Source organism: Phoxinus phoxinus (assembly GCF_949152265.1).
Source record: "Phoxinus phoxinus genome assembly, chromosome: 2".
NCBI lineage: Eukaryota > Metazoa > Chordata > Actinopteri > Cypriniformes > Leuciscidae > Phoxinus > Phoxinus phoxinus.
The window spans coordinates 50,201,530-50,220,686 of record NC_136877.1 but is presented as its reverse complement, the minus strand read 5'-3'; the positions used below and the strand labels follow the sequence as shown (position 1 = coordinate 50,220,686).

The following is a 19,157-nucleotide window of genomic DNA, read 5'->3' as shown; positions in this document are numbered from 1 at the left end:
GCTGGGCCCCCCCAAAGCTGGTTCATTGCAGTTGGGGCCCCAGTGCCCCGCCCCCATCCCCCCACCTTGCATAGATAGATAGATAGATAGATAGATAGATAGATAGATAGATAGATAGATAGATAGATAGAGAGATAGATAGATAGATAGATAGATAGATAGATAGATAGATAGATAGATAGATAGCCCTAGGCTATTATTTTTAGGCCCACATTATTATTATTATTATCATCAGTAGCGGTAGGTAGGCCTATTATCATTACTAGGCTATTGTTATAATTGGCAGTAGCACCAGACTTCTAATGTGAGCTTGCAGGCATTATTATTATTATTATTATGAGTAGTAGTAGGCCTATCATCATTACTAGGCTATTGCTATATAATTATATGAGCTTATATGCTATCATTGTTATTATTATTATTATAATCAGTAGGCCTATTATCATTACTAGGCTATTGCTATATAATTATATGAGCTTATATGCTATCGTTGTTATTATTATTATTATTATAATCAGTAGGCCTATCATCATTACTAGTCTATTGCTATATAATTATATGAGCTTATATGCTATCGTTGTTATTATTATTATTATTATAATCAGTAGGCCTATCATCATTACTAGGCTATTGCTATATAATTATATGAGCTTACATGCTATCGTTGTTATTATTATTATTATTATAATCAGTAGGCCTATTATCATTACTAGGCTATTGCTGTAATTGGGAATTGGCACCAGACCTCTGATATTAATTTAATTTATGCTTTGTTATTATTACTAGGCCTAATAGTGTCACGGGTATGGTACGGATGAAGACAAAGGCAAAGGCACAAAGCTCCAATTCAAACTTTTACTATAATAAAACTTAAACAAAACTGGTACAGGCAAGGGTAACACTCTCCATACAACGTAACGTAAACAGAAACAAGCATTAGCATAAGCATTGACCGACAACTGAAGGGTGAGAGACAGGAACTTAAATACACAGATGACAACGAGTGACGACAGGTGATGATGATGATGATTAACAAGGCTAATTAACTAAACAGGTGACGAAAATGAACTAATGAAAATGACGACAGAGATGATGAAAACACTGAAGATGGAAAACAAACTAAAAGTCCATGATAAACAACAGAAAACACAAACAATGTGACAGAACCCCCCCCTCCCCCCAGGCGCGTCCTCGCGCCGTAAAACATCCAAAGGGGTGGGAGGGTGGGCGCCCTGGAGGCTGATGAACAGGTGGCCGATCTGGAGCAGGAAGCCTCCAGGGCGGAGCAGGACGTGCAGGTGGCCAGGGCGGAGCAGGATGAGGGCGTGGCCATGGCGGAGCAGACGGACCCTCAGGCGTCCATGGTGGTGAGGACCCTTCGAGCGGCCACGGCGGAGACGACCCTTCGGGCGGCCACGGTGGTGAGGACCCTTCGGGCGGCCACGGCGGTGAGGACCCTTCGAGCGGCCACGGCGGAGACGACCCTTCGGGCGGCCATGGCGGTGAGGACCCTTCGGGCGGCCATGGCGGTGAGGACCCTTCGGGCGGCCATGGTGGTGAGGACCCTTCGGGCGGCCATGGCGGTGAGGACCCTTCGGGCGGCCATGGCGGTGAGGACCCTTCGGGCGGCCATGGCGGTGAGAACCCTTCGGGCGGCCATGGCGGTGAGGACCCTTCGGGCGGCCATGGCGGTGAGGACCCTTCGGGCGGCCATGGCGGTGAGAACCCTTCGGGCGGCCATGGCGGTGAGGACCCTTCGGGCGGCCATGGCGGTGAGGACCCTTCGGGCGGCCATGGCGGTGAGGACCCTTCGGGCGGCCATGGCGACCGTGTCGGCAGGGCCTCCACGATCCCCTCAGAGGACTTATTGCCCCCCCCCAAAATTTTCTTGGGGAGGTCAGCACTGGACTGGACCCGCGGCGAAGAGGACTCTGAGCTGACCGGGGCCAGCGGCGAAGGCGGTCCTGGGCTGGACAGGACCAGCGGCGAAGGCTCTGGGCTGAACGGGACCAGTGGCGAAGGCCCTGGACTGGACGGGACCAGCGGTGCAGGAAGCTCTGGGCTGGACGGGACCAGTGGTGCAGGAAGCTCTGGGCTGGACGGGACCAGCGGTGCAGGAAGCTCTGGGCTGGACGGGACCAGCGGTGCAGGAAGCTCTGGGCTGGACGGGACCAGCGGTGCAGGAAGCTCTGGGCTGGACGGGACCAGCGGTGCAGGAAGCTCAGGGCTGGACGGGACCAGCGGTGCAGGAAGCTCTGGGCTGGACGGGACCAGCGGTGCAGGAAGCTCTGGGCTGGACGGGACCAGCGGTGCAGGAAGCTCTGGACTGGACGGAACCAGCGGTGCAGGAAGCTCTGGGCTGGACGGGACCAGCGGTGCAGGAAGCTCTGGGCTGGACGGGACCAGCGGTGCAGGAAGCTCTGGGCTGGACGGGACCAGCGGTGCAGGAAGCTCTGGGCTGGACGGGACCAGCGGTGCAGGAAGCTCTGGGCTGGACGGGACCAGCGGTGCAGGAAGCTCTGTGCTGGGCAGCGATGAGGGCTCTGTGCTGGGCAGCGATGAGGGCTCTGTGCTGGGCAGCGATGAGGGCTCTGTGCTGGGCAGCGATGAGGGCTCTGTGCTGGGCAGCGATGAGGGCTCTGTGCTGGGCAGCGATGAGGGCTCTGTGCTGGGCAGCGATGAGGGCTCTGTGCTGGGCAGCGATGAGGGCTCTGTGCTGGGCAGCGACGAGGGCTCTGGCGCAGGGTCAGCGGGCTCAAGATCTGGCTGGACGCGAAGATCTGGCTGGACGCGAAGATCTGGCTGGATGTCTCCCACAGTGAGTGAGGAACCACACACCCAAAGAGCTCTGTCCATAAACTCAATAAAAGGTCTATCTAAGTCCCTGAGCAGCAATATCTGGGCTAGAGGATCATCAAGTCCTCTCCAGAACCGTTGCTTCAAAAACTCCTCCTCCCAGTAAACATCCTGATGAAGATGAAGGTAAACTTCCACCAACTCCTCCAATGAACTCCCATTCTGATTGAACAGAAATGCCTCCATAGCGTTTTTGGTCGGTCAATCTGTCACGGGTCAGGTACGGATGAAGACAAAGGCAAAGGCACAAAGCTCCAATTCAAACTTTTACTATAATAAAGCTTACACAAAACGGAAACACTCACGATACACTGTAACATAATCAAACATTGACCGACAACTGAAGGGTGAGAGACAGGAACTTAAATACACAGATGACAACGAGTGACGACAGGTGATGATGATGATGATTAACAAGGCTAATTAACTAAACAGGTGACGAAAATGAACTAATGAAAATGACGACAGAGATGATGAAAACACTGAAGATGGAAAACAAACTAAAAGTCCATGATAAACAACAGAAAACACAAACAATGTGACAAATAGTAGGCATCATCTGCATTTTTTACAGAAGCTTGCAGGTAGGTGATGTTAATGTGAGACCTGAGCCTGCTTTGCCTTGCAAAGATCCTCAATTCTTGGCTCAATGTTTGATAAACATAGCCTCAAATCATCCTCTATTTGTGCACGATTGCAGTATTTTGTTTTGAGTGCAGTCATTTTTGAGAATCCTGCCTCACACAAATATGTTGACGCGAAAGGAAGGAGAATCTTCAAGGCGACGTCACAGAGTTGAGGGTATTCCTGCATCAATGCTGCCCAGAAGGACGAAAGAGGGCAGGAGCTAAAGAGTTCCTTCAGTCTACTGTCACTCTTCAGCTCAATAAGCTGTTCCTGCATATCAATTGATAGCTCGTTTGCTGTGCACACAAACGGATCTCGAACCCACGCAAAAGAGCGATAATCCTCTTTAAAGTACGTCGCAAATTGTTTTCTCATTGCTGACAGGTGCTCAGACGCTGATTGAAATAGGGAGGAGAAATCGTGTGACGTGCCTGCATCAGTGATAAAGTCCGCAAGGGTGGGGAACATGTCACAGTTCCCTCGACTGATGCGACCATGCCAGAGGTCTAGTTTTTGTGTGAAGGCGTGCACTTTGTCTGCAAGGAGCAAAATATGAGTTTGGCGGCCTTGCAAAGACAGGTTGAGGCCATTCAAGCGGTCAAATATATCGACCAAATAGGACAGAGACGCAAGCCACATAGTGTCATCCAGATGCTTCGCCAGATCTGATTTGATTTCTGTCAAAAACCACTTCACCTCCTCTCGCAGCTCATACAACCGCTGTAACACGCGCCCCCTGGAGAGCCAGCGAACTTCAGTGTGCAGAAGCAGCTGTTCGTGCCCTGACCCCATTTCCTGGCAGAGGACCCCAAACAAGCGAGAGTTTAGCGGCCGTGATTTTATGAGATTTATCATTTTCACGGATTGGTTCAGCACGGAGTCAAAGAGAACCGGCATTTTTTTAGCAGCTAGTGCTTCGCGATGGACCATGCAATGTGTCCATTTCACAAGTGGAGCTACTTGCTGAACGCGAGCAGCTAGGCCACGCTCACCCCCCGTCATTGCCTGCGCACCATCCGTGCATAGGCCAACGCATCGGTCCCAAGCCAAACCATTTTCACGGATAAAAATATCAAGGACATTGAAAATGGCTTCTCCTGTTGTGTGCGACTGAAGAGGCCGGCAAAACAGGACATCCTCCTCAATCGCCTTGTCCCGCAGATACCTGACATAGGTGAGGAGCTGAGCCTGCCCAGCAATATCAGTGGATTCGTCCAGCTGCAGCGCATAGTAAGGACTCTTTTTTACGAACTCTATCAGTTGCTCTCTGATATCATTGGACATGTCTACAATTCTCCTAGCGACTGTGTCATTGGACAGTGGTACTGCACCGAGTTTGGCTGCTGCACTATCGCCTATCATTATTCTGCACATGTCTTGCGCTGCCGGCAAAATGAGAGTCTCGGCGATTGTATGCGGTTTACCCAGTTTACCGATTCTTTTGGCCACTACATACGATGCCTCCAAACACTGTTTAGACACCGTGCTGTGCACTGAAATGGTTGCCTGTTGCTGATGGAGGCCATCAAGCTTTCTTTTAAAATATTCAGCCGGTTTATTTTTAATGCCAGCATGCTTTGTTTCGAGGTGCCTTTTTAATTTGCAGGGCTTCATACTGTCGTTTGCCAGCACCTCGGCACACACGACACACTGCGGTCTCAGATCAGCCGTGACTGTAAACCCAAACTGCAGGTATGCTTCATCGTACCTTCTAAGTTTTTTTGCAGCTGGTGGTGCGTCGGTTGGCTTGTTGGTCCTCACAAGAAATTTCTCCATTTTTGTTGTTTTCAATAAAGTTTAGGCAATATGTAACTGTGTGTGTGGCTATGTTGAGAGACGTATAATCAGTCGGGACTTAGGCACGATCTTTAATTAAACAAACAAAATAATTATTTTGCAGACAATTCAGATTTTATTCAAATACTTAACGATTGCAGTCCTCATCTGTGTGTGTGTGTGTGTGTGTGTGTGTCTTAGTCGCGTGGGTAGTTTTAGCTAAGTGTAGCTAATGCCTAGAAGTTAAAAAAAATACTAGCTAGGGCTGAGATTTGATCTAATCTTTAACAAAAATGTTTGTGGGTTTAGTCTTTAAAAAGACTGTTGGGGTTTTGTAGTAAAGGCCTACGTAAATCGAGATTTGATAACAGACTAGCGAGAGCTGGCACAAGCGAACTTGGCAAGAGACTAGACTAGAGTGAATGGAGAGCTATGTCGTGAGTCAATTTAAATGCAGTGATTTATTTTTGTGTGAGTGAGTGAACATTTACATTTACCCCGCTCTGTAAGCCAGGGCGGGAACCATGCGCATGCGCGATTCATTTGCAGCCTGGACGCGGAGGGGTGTGTGTCTCCTTTCTGCTCTGACTGCAGGCTGGGACTGCTGCGCGATGCTACTGAGAGACTGACCGCTTGTGAGTGCTTTTGGACGGGAGAGGGGCTCACGGCAGCACCCGCTGCTCGCTGAGCACAGTAGGCCTAACTGCAAAGTGATTCGTGCTTTCGAGTCTCCAAACACCACAAAAGTCTCCAAAAACACCAGTAAAAGTCGCTGGATTTGTTGCTTTTGACAACAACAACAACAAAAAAAGTCGCCAAGAGGATGATTTGTTTGTGTTATAATCAAGTGGGGGGGAAAGGTGGCGGTACTCTCTTTGCATTGGCAAATCATGACATTTTTACAGTGAAAAACAAAACTTGGAGATATTGCTGTTACAACAAATTATTTATTATTGTTATTTATTTATTAACAACATAAATGTATTTAAACATGTTTGTGTGTGTGTGGATGCATGCGTCTGAGCATTTCACAAAAATTAAAGGAAAGCTAACCTATATTCTGACTAGCTTATTCGTATATATATATAGTTTTGAAACTTCCGTCCGTCATAAAAATTAATTCGGATGGTTAGATTTTCTGTATTTTTCGCATCCGTAGCAAATATTTTGAAGGGTGTTTTTGACAATTGAGAGCCACCAAATGACGAATATGAGAAACGAATACGACAGTTTCGGACTCAGTCAGGGTGCATGGATCTTATACTTTTGAGGCTTGCACAGCTTCTCAAGGAGAAATTAAACAAATGAGCGCCGTTTTCTAAAGTCTATGAGCGCAGGCAGCACACACAAATAAACTAAATTGGCATACTGCAGTTAAATTTCAAAATGTGGTGTTTTGATATTTATTACATTTGAATACAGTTCAGCAACATAGGCTACATCACACGACCTGACGACCAAGAAAGCTGACATTGACCATCACTTAATTTACCATCACCTCACGATTGAAAATGTGACACTGATTTCATATGACGTTCAACAAACAAGTTAATAATATTAAGTCACTTACATTTTAGACGAAATAATGACTGATTTGGACATTTGGTCTATTTTAGCAGCGAAAATATATCCGATGAATCCAAACAAAGATCACAGCATAGCGCATCTCACAGCATCACTCAATCGTGTTTTGAATGATTCAGGGTTTTGAACGAATCGGTTGAGTCAAAGATGTAATGACCCAAGTCACCCAATCATAAATATCTGTCTCATTCTTGATAAATCGGCCGTTTGAACGAATCGTTTGAATGAACGACTCAGTGACTCGCTTAATAAAACCGCTTATCACCTGCATTTGCGCTCACTATCGACAAACCAATCAAAATTGTTTAAAACTTCTTTTTTTTTTAAATCAGTCCAAACACATTTTACATTTTATTCGGGAGTTATGTATATACAAAACGATAACTTTTTATGACAGCAGTTTAGTGCAATTTTATTTTTATTTTTTTTTAAGTTTTTTTTCCCCTCCCATCTGTAGCCTACTCGCGCCCCCCCGGTTGAGAACCACTGACCTAAACCAACCACCTATCAACATCTTAGCAAACAACCAGAACACCATATTAACCGCATAGCAACACTATAGCAACCACCCAAAACACCTTACCAACCACAAACAACCCAGGATATCCTAGCAACCACCCAGAACACCTTAGCAAACCACTAGAAACACCCTAGCAACCGTGCCGAATTTTTGCCACTGCAAGCACCACTCACATTTTCTCCAGGAAATGTACAGTCTAGCGAAATGGGCCCTTGCGCACCCAACGACCGTCCACACCGCAATGCCGTTTGGAAAAATTACACCTAATGCTTGCCGTGCACACCTTCGCGCTCGTGCGGACGCGGCGAGTATAAACCTAGCTTTACTTGGCCGCTTTCTTGCATGATCTAAGAATCTGACGTGAAGTCCGCATAGTCCTTCAAAATAAAGGTACTGCAACTTATGATATATAAATAATGTATAAACGTATAAATAACAAACACAACTTAAATTATGAAAGTGATTTTAGAAAACGTAAACAAATGATATATAAATTATATGAACAATATAAACACAGACCTTGATTTCACACAAAAAATATCATAATCCACTAAAACAGAAATGAGTTCTGCACAGTGAGTTCTGTTCGCATGTTTCTGAGTTTTTGCTGCTATTGTAATTATTGACTGTCACGCGGCTTTTCTTGTAACAGCGCGCACTCCGCATCCGAAGATGCACGACTTCGAGCCGAGTCTGGCCGAGCATGAAAGTCTCATCACAACGGCAACCAGTTTGTGTGTTTAAATTAGTTACTTACATTTAAAAAAATGAGCCTAACATAGCAGACATAAGCCTTTAAATAAAAATAAAGGCCCATGTTTTATAAAAATGTTCATGAAACTAAATTAAAAAGTTTACAAAATATGTAAGATATTGTTAATTTAGTTGTATAGGCTGATGTATCATGTAAATACTACAACACAATTCACATTAGTTAAAACATAATTATAATTTAATGCAGTAACGGACAGTACCTTGACTGAGTCCAGAGTGAACGAGGGACATCAGCACTAAAAGCAGAAGAAACACAGATATGAAGCTTTTCCATTCATTCAACACAATGTAAACCACACACTGACACATGTCTAGAGTTAATTCTGCATGAACTGAAAGTGTTTTTCTGTTTTGATGCTCATTCAGATGAAAACTGATTCTCCAGCATTTAACATCATCACACACAATGACGTCACAGGACCAGGGCCGGATTAACCATTAGGGCAACTGGGCAATTGCCCAGGGGCTCAGGACATCTAAGGGGCCCTGGGCACCGTCAAATATTATGATTAAAATGTCTCCACGATCTGCTTTTGAAGAAATATCGTAGTATCGTGCATTCTATCAGTTTGCAGTTCTGGCGCCTCCGTCTCAACAAACTGTACAGCGCGACGTATATTCACATGAAATGCAGAGGAACGGGACACTGTAGTTTATAAAAATTAATTATTTGCATGTGCTTTAAAGCCTTGCCGGTTAAACATGTCATTCGCTGCTGATGCGCTGTTCTAACGGGCGCTTTTCTGAGCGCAATAACGTTACACCCGCCGACGCGTGCATGCACTAAACGCCTGTCTAACAGCACCTGTTACTTACCTGTTAAGTTATCTTTCGAGTCTTATTGCTTTAATATTGTCAAATACACACAAGGTTTACATAAACAAAGTTGGTTATGTCTAAAGTGAAAGAACAGTAGAAAAAAAAAAGAAACAAATCTGCTTGTCAAATGTGTGTATATTAGACTCGTCGCGCGCAGATCTTAAAGAGACAGTAGCCCTAATAGTAAACATGCAGCCGCTTGTCCTTAAAGGGATAGTTACCCAAAAATAAAAATTCTGTCATTATTTACTCACTCACTCTAATGTTGTTCCATACATGTATTAATTTCTTTCTTGTGCTGAACACAAAAGAAGATATTTTGAGGAGTGTGGCTAACCGGGCGGTTGCTGGTCCCCATTGACTACCATAGTAGGAAAAAAACTATTATGGAAGTCACTGGGGTACATCAACTGTTTGGTTACCCACATTCCTCCAAATAACTTTTATTTTCAACAGAAGAGGGAGACTTATTTGGGTTTGAAACGGCTTGAGAGAGTAGGCTAAATGATGACAATTAAAAATTTCCCTGTTAATAAAACAACAAAATACAAAGAGCAAATCCCTCACTCTTGACTGAGAACTTTAATAGTAGCTTTAATATGAATCAATGTACAATTTATACAGTGTCTACGTAGAATTCTATGTTGTGTTTTATTTTCATATTTCAAATAATTTAATGACTTTCTTCCATGCTGGGGGGGTCCTACAAGTCATTGTGCCCAGAGGCCTCTGAACTCTTAATCCGGCCCTGCACAGGACTCGTGAACTGATACGAGAGTCGATTCACTGGTTCACTGATTCACTGATATACTGATAGATTCAATGATGTGATCAAATACAATCCATTTGTTAACACGCTCCACAGCGCCACCCAGTGCATTTAATTATAACTGTGAGTTGGTGATTGGGATTTATCATGGATTCACTGAGAATGTTAATTGCTTTACTGGCCGTAAATACTTATTAGTATTTTCTTTTTTGAATAATAATAACAGTTTGTAATATTTGTGCACACCCCTAATTTAGATTTAATAGTAAAATAATGTGGACATAGAGTAGCCTGCAGCTGAAATGAACCACAACCAGAAAGAAAACCTGCTGCAAGTGACCTCATGCTTCTGGTCTGAGAGCATTTTCACACCTCGTTTGCTTCAGCACTTCAAGAGCTCTCGCCTCGGCCAGAAATAATTCATAGATCAACACTAAATTATCTCAGTTCCTCCTAAAATGACCCAAAAAACAAACATATTCACTCCACAGTATTTTAATGTGTCGACCGCTTGCAGTCTCTCAAACAAACGAGTGTGAAAAAGCCCTTAAACCACATTAAAAAATGATATATTTGCAATCTATTAAAAGTAAAATTGAAGTAAATATAGCTCAAGTTTTCAGTCAAGACATTTCTCAACAAAGACAAAAATTATTAGCTTTGCAAAACATGAATAAATCAATATGTTTAAAAGGACAACAAAAGTCTGGTTGTCAAGCATTGGTGGAACATGTTCATATGTCGACGTGATGAACTTCTTCTGGAAACCTGCGGTTATTCTGACACGTGTGAACTGACTTCATCCAACAACTAAATATGCAGAGCACGCAAACTGGTTATAAATAACTGAAACGTGTCTCAGAAAAGAGAAGTTAGTTCTGAGAAAAGCTCAACTTTGTTTGATAAACTGATTGTCCATAGAATGACAATGAAATTTAAGTTTTCAAATAATTTTTGCAGTTATTTCTCAATAAGAGAGTCAGAGAGAAAGAGAAGTGATCGAGAAGCTGATTGTGTGTTCGTTCTCTGTTCTCAAACTCTCTGAGTCTCTGATGGAGAGATTATTTAAATATACTAGAACCTTTTTTTTTTCACTCACTAAAAGAGCCGAGCGTCTTTTTCAAGATGCCTCGCACCTCCTGTGGCTCGTGTAGAGCCCCACTCAGCGACGGGGACCACCATGTGCTTGTGTTTCCTGCCTGGGTGAGGATCACGCAGCTTTAGCACTCGCTGATGGCGGCTGCCATCACTGTGATTTGATGCCTATGGTCAGGGGCGCCGCTAAGGGGGGAAAAGTTAGGACGATTCTAAGGGCCCACGCACTTTTGGGGCCCCCAGAGATTGATTTTATTAATGGAATGGGTGCGGTGGGGGGCCCAACCTGATATTCTTTCATAGGGCCTAAAATTTCTAGCGGCGCCCCTGCCTATGGTGACTCTGCGGACACGCCTGGCTTCATTCGCTGAAGCTGCACCTCCGCCCGCTGCAGCGCCTCGCCGTAAAAAGCCTCGTGCTCAGCAGAACCCGGAACCTCCCTCCACCACGAGGAGCTCGCCGCTGCCACCGCAAGCTTCTCCACTCGCTTCGCTGGACTCGCTCACCGACGGACAACGGCCGCTGTCTGCCGCCGCGTCCGTCATGGACGATGAAGGTGAAGGACGCGTCTGTGGAGGACGACTGCTGTTCTCGCTTCGTGTAGCGAGGGATGGGCGAGCTCTGTGGACCTCACCGCCCCCGCCGCTCGCGACCGTCGAGGAGGAAAAGCCAGCATCGAGGCAGACCTGATGCGTCTGCTCACGCAGGCCGTCGCGAGCCTCGGCCTCGAGTGGTCGACGCCTGAAGAGCCTGCGCTTAACCGGCTGGATGGCTGCTTTTCTGCAGGGGACCGTACTTCGTCGTCCTCACGACTCACGCCTTTTCTTCCTGAGTTTCGCGAAGTCCTGGAAAGCCCCATTTTCAGCCAGGGTGCGTACTTCTGCTTCAGCTTTGAACAGTCCCAGGTAATTCTGAAAATTTTTATTTTTCTGGTGCCACGGCCGATGGTGTTATGTGTGTAACCAGAGCCCGTCTACGGAGAGCCTGTTCACTCCCTATTAAGTCCTATTGTACCGAATTTTGGTTGTAGTTCCACCAGAGTTCCACTGGGGGCGATCGCCCCCGAGTGCAAAATGAATGGGAGTCTATGGGGCTAGACGGCTAAATTTGTCCCTTTCAGCCGATTGCCGTTGAGCAATCTCAGATTTGATTGTAGGTTTGGCAAGTTCAACATGGGTTATAGGTCGAAAATTGAATGAACGAGTACTTATGTCCTTTCGATTTCTTACAGGTTAAGTTGTTGTTGCCCATAACACGCTAGCATTCTGCTAATGAACGCTGATTGGTCAGTGAAGGACTGGTTACGACCAGAGATACCGCTTGACGGCATCATGGCATCCGAAGCGGGAACAGAATGTATTCTAGCAGAAACTCTTCTAGCACGTGTGTTTACCTGTGTCAGCTGTGCTGGCGATGCCTCGAGAGAAAAGAAAGTGCAGAGCGCGAAAGCACCACAGTGACTGAAGGGTTGCCGTAAAGCAGTATCTCTGGTCGTACGATGTGTATGACGTCATTGACATTTTAAAGACTTTTTAAAGCAAATAAGTGACTCTAAAAAATCTAACACCCAGCAATGTGCAATTTCTTTGCATCTCCTTTCGAATACAACATTCAAATTACTAGACAAAAAATTATATCTTGAGAAAAGTGGATTTTGAGGGGTATAGCTCCATAGACCTCCATTCATTCTGCACTCGTCCTGTGAGCGCCCTCATGTGGAATCAGAGTGGAACTGCAACCAGTCAGAAGCCGGAAGTGTAGCGAGAGTGAACCTTCTCCCCTTATTAGACATTCTCTGGTGTAACTGTAATGCCCACAACTCAGTGCCCATTCGTACACACAAGCACAGCCCTACACAATACAGGGCTTGCACACATAAAATCGACTCATGTCGATTGTGCATCACATGTAGTGAACGTGCCCGCTATTCAGTGCCCACAATCACTACACACTGCATGTCCCACGGTTTCTGTAAAAACGAAACCAATGCACGGTCAGTCAGTTCTGATAGACAGTACTCCCAGTGCTATAAATGTGCCCGCTATCACGCACCCACATTTATACCCAGACATGACGAGCCTTACGGGGCTCGCCCCCGAGCGGTCTCTCTCAACTGAGAGAGCTGAGCGTGCGCTGGCTGCCTGCTCGATTAAGTGCGCCCCCCACCTCAAACGCTACAAACACGGCGTCCATGTTACAGCACACGGTTGCTCTCGTGTCGCTGCCATTTTGCGACCAGGGCCCAGATTTCATTCTACCCCTAGTTACTCATGCGAATGCGTGGGAAAAACTTCCCGGGGTTTTCAGAGTGGGTGCTAAACATTAGGGATGCACCGAAATGAAAATTCTGGGCCGAAACCGATACCGAAAATTTAGGATGCACTTGGCCGAAAACCGAAACTGAAGCCGAAAATGGCTTCTTTTAAAAACTTTAATATATATTTATTTATATTGCTTAATTTTTAATGGATTTGAAATGAAAAATCACAAACCAATAGAATAATCATTAAACTTTTATTACCACTAACAGTTACATAACAAAACCTAAAATATTTTATATATTATATATTTTTTATATTACATGCCCTTCATGAGGCACACGCGCACGGTGTCTTGCTCTCTCTCCCACTCTGCCGTGCCACTCTACACGGCTACCACTCTCCCACTCTACACGGTTTGGAGCACAGTCTCTGTCTCGCGGGCGCGCTCACTCTAGATTCCGGAGATTTTAACTAATTTGCGGGCATCAGTGAGCCGCTATCAATATGTGGGAGACTCCCGGAACTTCCGGGAGACTTGGGATGTCTGTATTTCTATACTGAAATAATATTGGCATCAGTGTTGTTTTTGGCAGCCCTTTTAGTTTTAATCTTAGTCTTTTCAACGAAAATGCTTTTTAGTTTTAATCACATTTTAGTCACTTATAAACTTGATAGTTTTAGTCAAGTTTTAGTCGACGAAAAAACAAAAAGGTTTTAGTCAATTTTAGTAAAAAAAAGAAAAAAAAAGTAGTCAAAAAGTAGACAATTTAATTTAGGTTAAAAAGTATTGGAAATGGGCTTAGGTTTGACAGGTTGCAGCAAGTGTTGCAATTCATAAAACAACAGTTAACCTTAAAACCTTTGCATAATAAACTAGACTTTCTGAATAATTCGATTGGTTGGGTCCTTACATGCGCTTCGTGAGGCACACACGCACACTAGCACACACACGCAAGGTCTCTCGCTCCCGTTCTCTGCTGTGCGCGCGCTACACATGCGCGCTCTTGCTCGCTCTATCTAGATTCCGGGAGATTTTAACTAATTTGCGGGCAATTCTGAAATTATCGTACATTATGGGATTTTTTTCATTATTGATCGTACATCGTACAGAGGTCAAAATTACCGTACAAATGCGATAAATATCGTACGTCTGGCAACACTGGTTGTTGTTGTGTGGAATCTGGTGCGCGGCAGCCGGGTGGTGGGCGTACAACAACGATTAGAATGCGGCATTGCTGATACTTTTTTTAGCTCAAAACAGACCGATTTCACGCAAAATAGGCAGAAATAACATGCATTGTGAACGTCAGACTTATAATCATTTTCGTTCCATCTCGTCTCGTCAACGAAAACTCGAAAACGTCTCGTCATGTTTTAGTCACCTTAGAGCCATTTTTAGCTAGTCATGGTAACGTTATCGTCATAAAAAAAGGTGCGTCAACGAAATAATTGCGTTATCGTCATCGTTGACGAAAACAACATTGATCGGCATATAATTATTGATTTTTCATGATGCAATTTTTGGGTGCCCTCTCAGCTCATGCGCGTGGTGGGAGCGGCGGCGCTGGTTGTCCTCATCTGAAACTTTAAAATACTTCCATACCGCTGACATGCTCAATCTTTGCAGACTACTGTGAAAACAGAAGTAGCACATCTACTTCGAGCCGAAATAGCGAAACTGTTGAGCAAAGGGGCCATAGAGCCTTTATCTCAAGCTCAGAGCGAAGGGTTTGTACAGCAGATATTTCCTGGTGCCAAAGAAAGGTGGGGGTCTCAGACCCATTTTAGATCTGAGGCAGCTGAACAAAGTGCTTGTGAAGCGCAAGTTCAGAATGCTCACGACCAGAAAAATCCTCGCGCAGATTCGCCGAGGGGACTGGTTTATGGCAATAGATCTGAAAGACGCGTATTTCAAAATACAAATTGCGTCACGTCACAGGCGATTCTTGAGATTCGCCTTCAAGGGCCAGGCGTATCAGTATACAGTCCTCCCGTTCGGCCTGTCTCTAGCACCTCGTACATTTACAGTGTGCATGGACGCGGCGCTGGCACCCCTGAGACTCCGAGGCGTACGAATTCTGAATTACTGACGATTGGCTGATTCTAGCCCAATCTCGATCAGAGCTTGTACAGCACAGGACCATATTACTCGATCACCTCAAGTTTTTAGGTCTCAGAATCAACTGGGTAAAAAGTTCACTGTCTCCCAGTCAGAAAATGAGAGCAGTGCCTGGGCACCTGAATATCGGCCCACACAGACTCTCACGGAACAATGTTCCTACGGGAGAATGGTCTCTACACCCACAGACAGTACAAATGCTGTGGAGGATATTCGGCAGAGCAAAAGTAGACCTGTTTGCATCTCAGGAAAACGCTCATTGTCCGAAATTTTTCTCAAAGAGCGAGAACGCGCTGGCCCACGTCTGGCCCCGCTGCCTGCTCTATGCTTTTCCTCCTGTCTCGCTTCTACCTCAGGTATTGGAGCGAATCAGGGAAAGTGGATGCTCAGTGCTACTCGTGGCTCCGTTCTGGACAAACCAAGCATGGTTTCCAGTACTTATGCAGCTGACGAGCACTGCTCCATGGCCGATACCAGTGAGGAGGGACCTCCTCTCTCAGGCCAGGGGCTCAATTTTGCATCCTCGCCCGGAGCTTTGGTCCCTACATGTGTGGGCCATCAACGGGTACCCGCTAACCTCCCAAAAGCAGTATTAGACACGATCGAGCAGGCTAGAGCCCCGTCCACTAGACGGCTCTATTCCTCTAAATGGTCTGTGTTCTCTGGCTGGTGCTCACCCCAGGGTATATCACCCCTGCAGTGCGGGGAAACGGAGGTTCTCTCCTTCCTACAGGAGCTGCTGGATAAGGGTAGGACCCCATCCACGCTCAAAGTTTACGTGGCGGCTATAGCAGTGTTCGTCAATCCAACGCTTGGCCAATCACTTGGTAGGAACGACCTGGTTGTTTGTTTCCTTAAAGGAGCTAGGAGATTGAATCCTCCATGGCCTCCTCGTGGGCTTAGTCTAGTGGAATCTGGTTGCAAGATATCTGTATGGCGGCAGGCTGGGCCTCCCCGTCTACATTTATAAGGTTCTATAACCTAGAGGTTCCCGCCTTACAGGCCAGACTGCTCTCGGTCTAAAAGACACAACATGGTGTTTTCTGCCCCGTTTTATTACGGCCCAGATTGCCAAAATGTTTTAAGCATCACTCACTGACAATTACGTCCTATGAGCAATGTAATGACCCAGCATATATATTTATATACATATATATGCTGTAATGTCCTTCAGGACACTAATTTTAAAGGGATGACGCTTTTCTAGCCGCTCTCCCTGGAACTCTGTGTGAGTTTTCTGGTGATCAGGCACTATGTGTGCCCCGGGCGTGCGCGCCCTTGGGTGTCTGGTGTCGGATCTGAGCACACACAGCGTTTTGCACGGGATTCCCATAGCGTCTTTCGACGCAGTACGAGAGAACTCTCGTAAGAGAACGTACTCGGTTACTGACGTAACCTCTGTTCTCTCTAGAAGAGGAACGAGTACTGCGTCTCTGTGCCGTGCATGCATAATACTCTGCGTCGCTTCGGTGATGAAAATCAGTATTTTACAGCCGTGCTCGGATATTTATAGGCCTAGGCCACGCCCGTTCTGGGAGAGGCCTCGCATAGGCTGCTGCTTTTGACGCAGAGCAGCCAATAGGCGCGCAAGTTGTTCCGCCTAAGGCTGTATGCTGCTGCAAAGCGTTTTACATTATTACAAAATTAAGGATTCATTTTTAGGCTTCAATATCTCGAGAAAGAACCTTTCCCGTAGCGTCTTTCGACGCAGTACTCGTTCCTCTTCTAGAGAGAACCGAGGTTACGTTAGTAACAGAGTACGTTTTCACGGTGGATTTGGAGAAAAGTCTTCAAATAAACCAGTAGCAAGAGAACGACTTGTGCCTGTATGCTATACAGTCTGACTGAACTATTTTACAATGCAAGACTGTTGGATTTATTGAATAAATAGCAGATAATATTTTGCAGCATAAGGAACTACAGTCAGATGATTATGTGAAATATGCAAACATAAAACATCAGCAATGAGAAAAATGTGGGATCCTGATGTATCCATGTAAATACTACAACACAATTCACATTAATTTTATAAAACGGAAAATGACTCAACACAGCGGTTTGTGATGTTTTGTTGCTGCATGTGTTGCTTGGCAACCTCTGGAATTACATTGCTTGGCGGAGGAAGTTATAACGTTATATTTTTGTTGCTGGCGTTTATTTTATTAATAAAATAAATATAAAATGAATATTTGTATGGAGTAACCATCTTATAAAAGCAATAAGCCCTTGAAGCCGTGTTTTACAGTGGATTTAGAACAGCTAAGGGGGTTTTATGCATAGTATTTAATTTTTCGAATAATAATAACGGTTTCGAATATTCGTGCACACCCCTAATTGTTACTTTATTGTAAAAGAAATCTGGACATAGTAGCCTACAGCTGAAATGAACAAAAAACAGTAAGAAGACCTAAGTGACCTCATGCTTCTGGTCTAACAGCATTTTCACACCTCGTTTGTTTTAGCTCTGGCCTCGGTCAGAAATAGTTCATACGCCAACACTAAATGATTCTTCCTAAAAGGACTCAAAAACAAACCATATTCAGACCACATTATATGAACTGACTTCATCCAACAACTAAATATGCAGTGCAGGCGAACTGGTTATAAATAAAAGAGAAGAAAAGAAAAGAGAAAAGAGTCTCAGAAAAGAGAAGTTAGTTCTGTGAAAAGCTCAACTTTGTTTGATAAACTGATTGTCCATAGAATGACAATGAAATTTAAGTTTTCAAATCATTTTTGCAGTTATTTCTCAATAAGAGTCTCTGATGGAGAGATTATTTAAAGATACAGCATCATTCAACAATAACTCAAATAAATCAGATTTATCTCAACTACTTGAAATGGGAAGACAGATATTACAACAAAACTGAGCAAAAACACACACATTGCCTCCAGCTTTCACATGCATTATCACACAGATAAATGCATCATCAAACTCTTTATCTGATCAACACGTAACATCATCACATTGAATCTGATCAATAAATAATACAAGTGAGACTGTGGATTCATAGACTCTCCTACACAACAATCATTATATTATCCCATCTTCAGCTGAACACATTGCATTATAAACATAAAAAAGAAGATAGTATAGAAGATAATAAAATACTCACAGATGAGAGGCAGTGCACTGGAGCCCATACTGTCACATTAATAGACAGTTTTAACAGCGCTGTGTTACTTACACACACACACACACACACACACACACACACACACACACACACACACACACACACACACACACACACACACACACACACACACACACACACACACACACACACACACACACACACACACACACACACACACACTTCCTGTGTTTGAAAGAAGAGAAGAGATGAGGGAGGAGGAGACAAAACTACACACAGAAATACACAGATAAAGAAAAGAGAGATCCAGTCTAAGATATTTAGCTACTCATTTATTAAAGTTGTTACGGCTCTGTTCATCTACTTGAACATCATATTCTCCAGATCAGTTCTGATGAGATTGTTCTCACTGTTATTGTGTTCGTTCACACACACACACACACACACACACACACACACACACACACACACACACACACACACACACACACACACACACACACACACACACACACACACACACACACACACACACACACACACACATACACACACAGGTTTGTTTTGCTATCCTTGTGAGGACATTCATAGGCGTAATGTTTTTTATACTGTACAAACTGTATATTCTATCCCCTTACACTGCCCCTATCCCTAAACCTACCCATCACAGGAGACATTCTGCATTTTTTCAGAGGAATCTGCCACGGCGGAGCTATCAGAAGTGAAAATATGTCTGAAAACCATACTCGGGCCGGCCACAACGGGGCTATCAGAAGAAGACTGATGCCCTCCTGACGGACCCTCTCCAGGACTCCCGGGAGCAGAGCGATCGGGGGAAAAGCGTACAGGCGAAGCCTTG

The 19,157-nt window shown here is 44.9% G+C and overlaps 1 protein-coding gene across 3 annotated transcripts in view; it reads right to left on the bottom strand.

Moving 5' to 3' along the window:
• The window catches only part of LOC306992533 (Fc receptor-like protein 5), a 130,307-nt gene extending 120,779 nt beyond the window's left edge, over positions 1-9,528 (bottom strand). For all 3 annotated transcript variants that reach the window (XM_079601555.1, XM_079601556.1, XM_079601557.1), the window contains exons 1-2: positions 8,954-9,528; positions 8,338-8,373 (exon numbers count right to left, since the gene is read on the bottom strand). In XM_079601555.1, the coding sequence (XP_079457681.1) occupies positions 8,338-8,368 (31 nt within the window). In that variant the 5' untranslated portion in view covers positions 8,369-8,373; positions 8,954-9,528. The remainder of the gene's footprint in view (positions 1-8,337; positions 8,374-8,953) is intronic.
• Between the last annotated feature and the right edge of the window lie 9,629 nt (positions 9,529-19,157).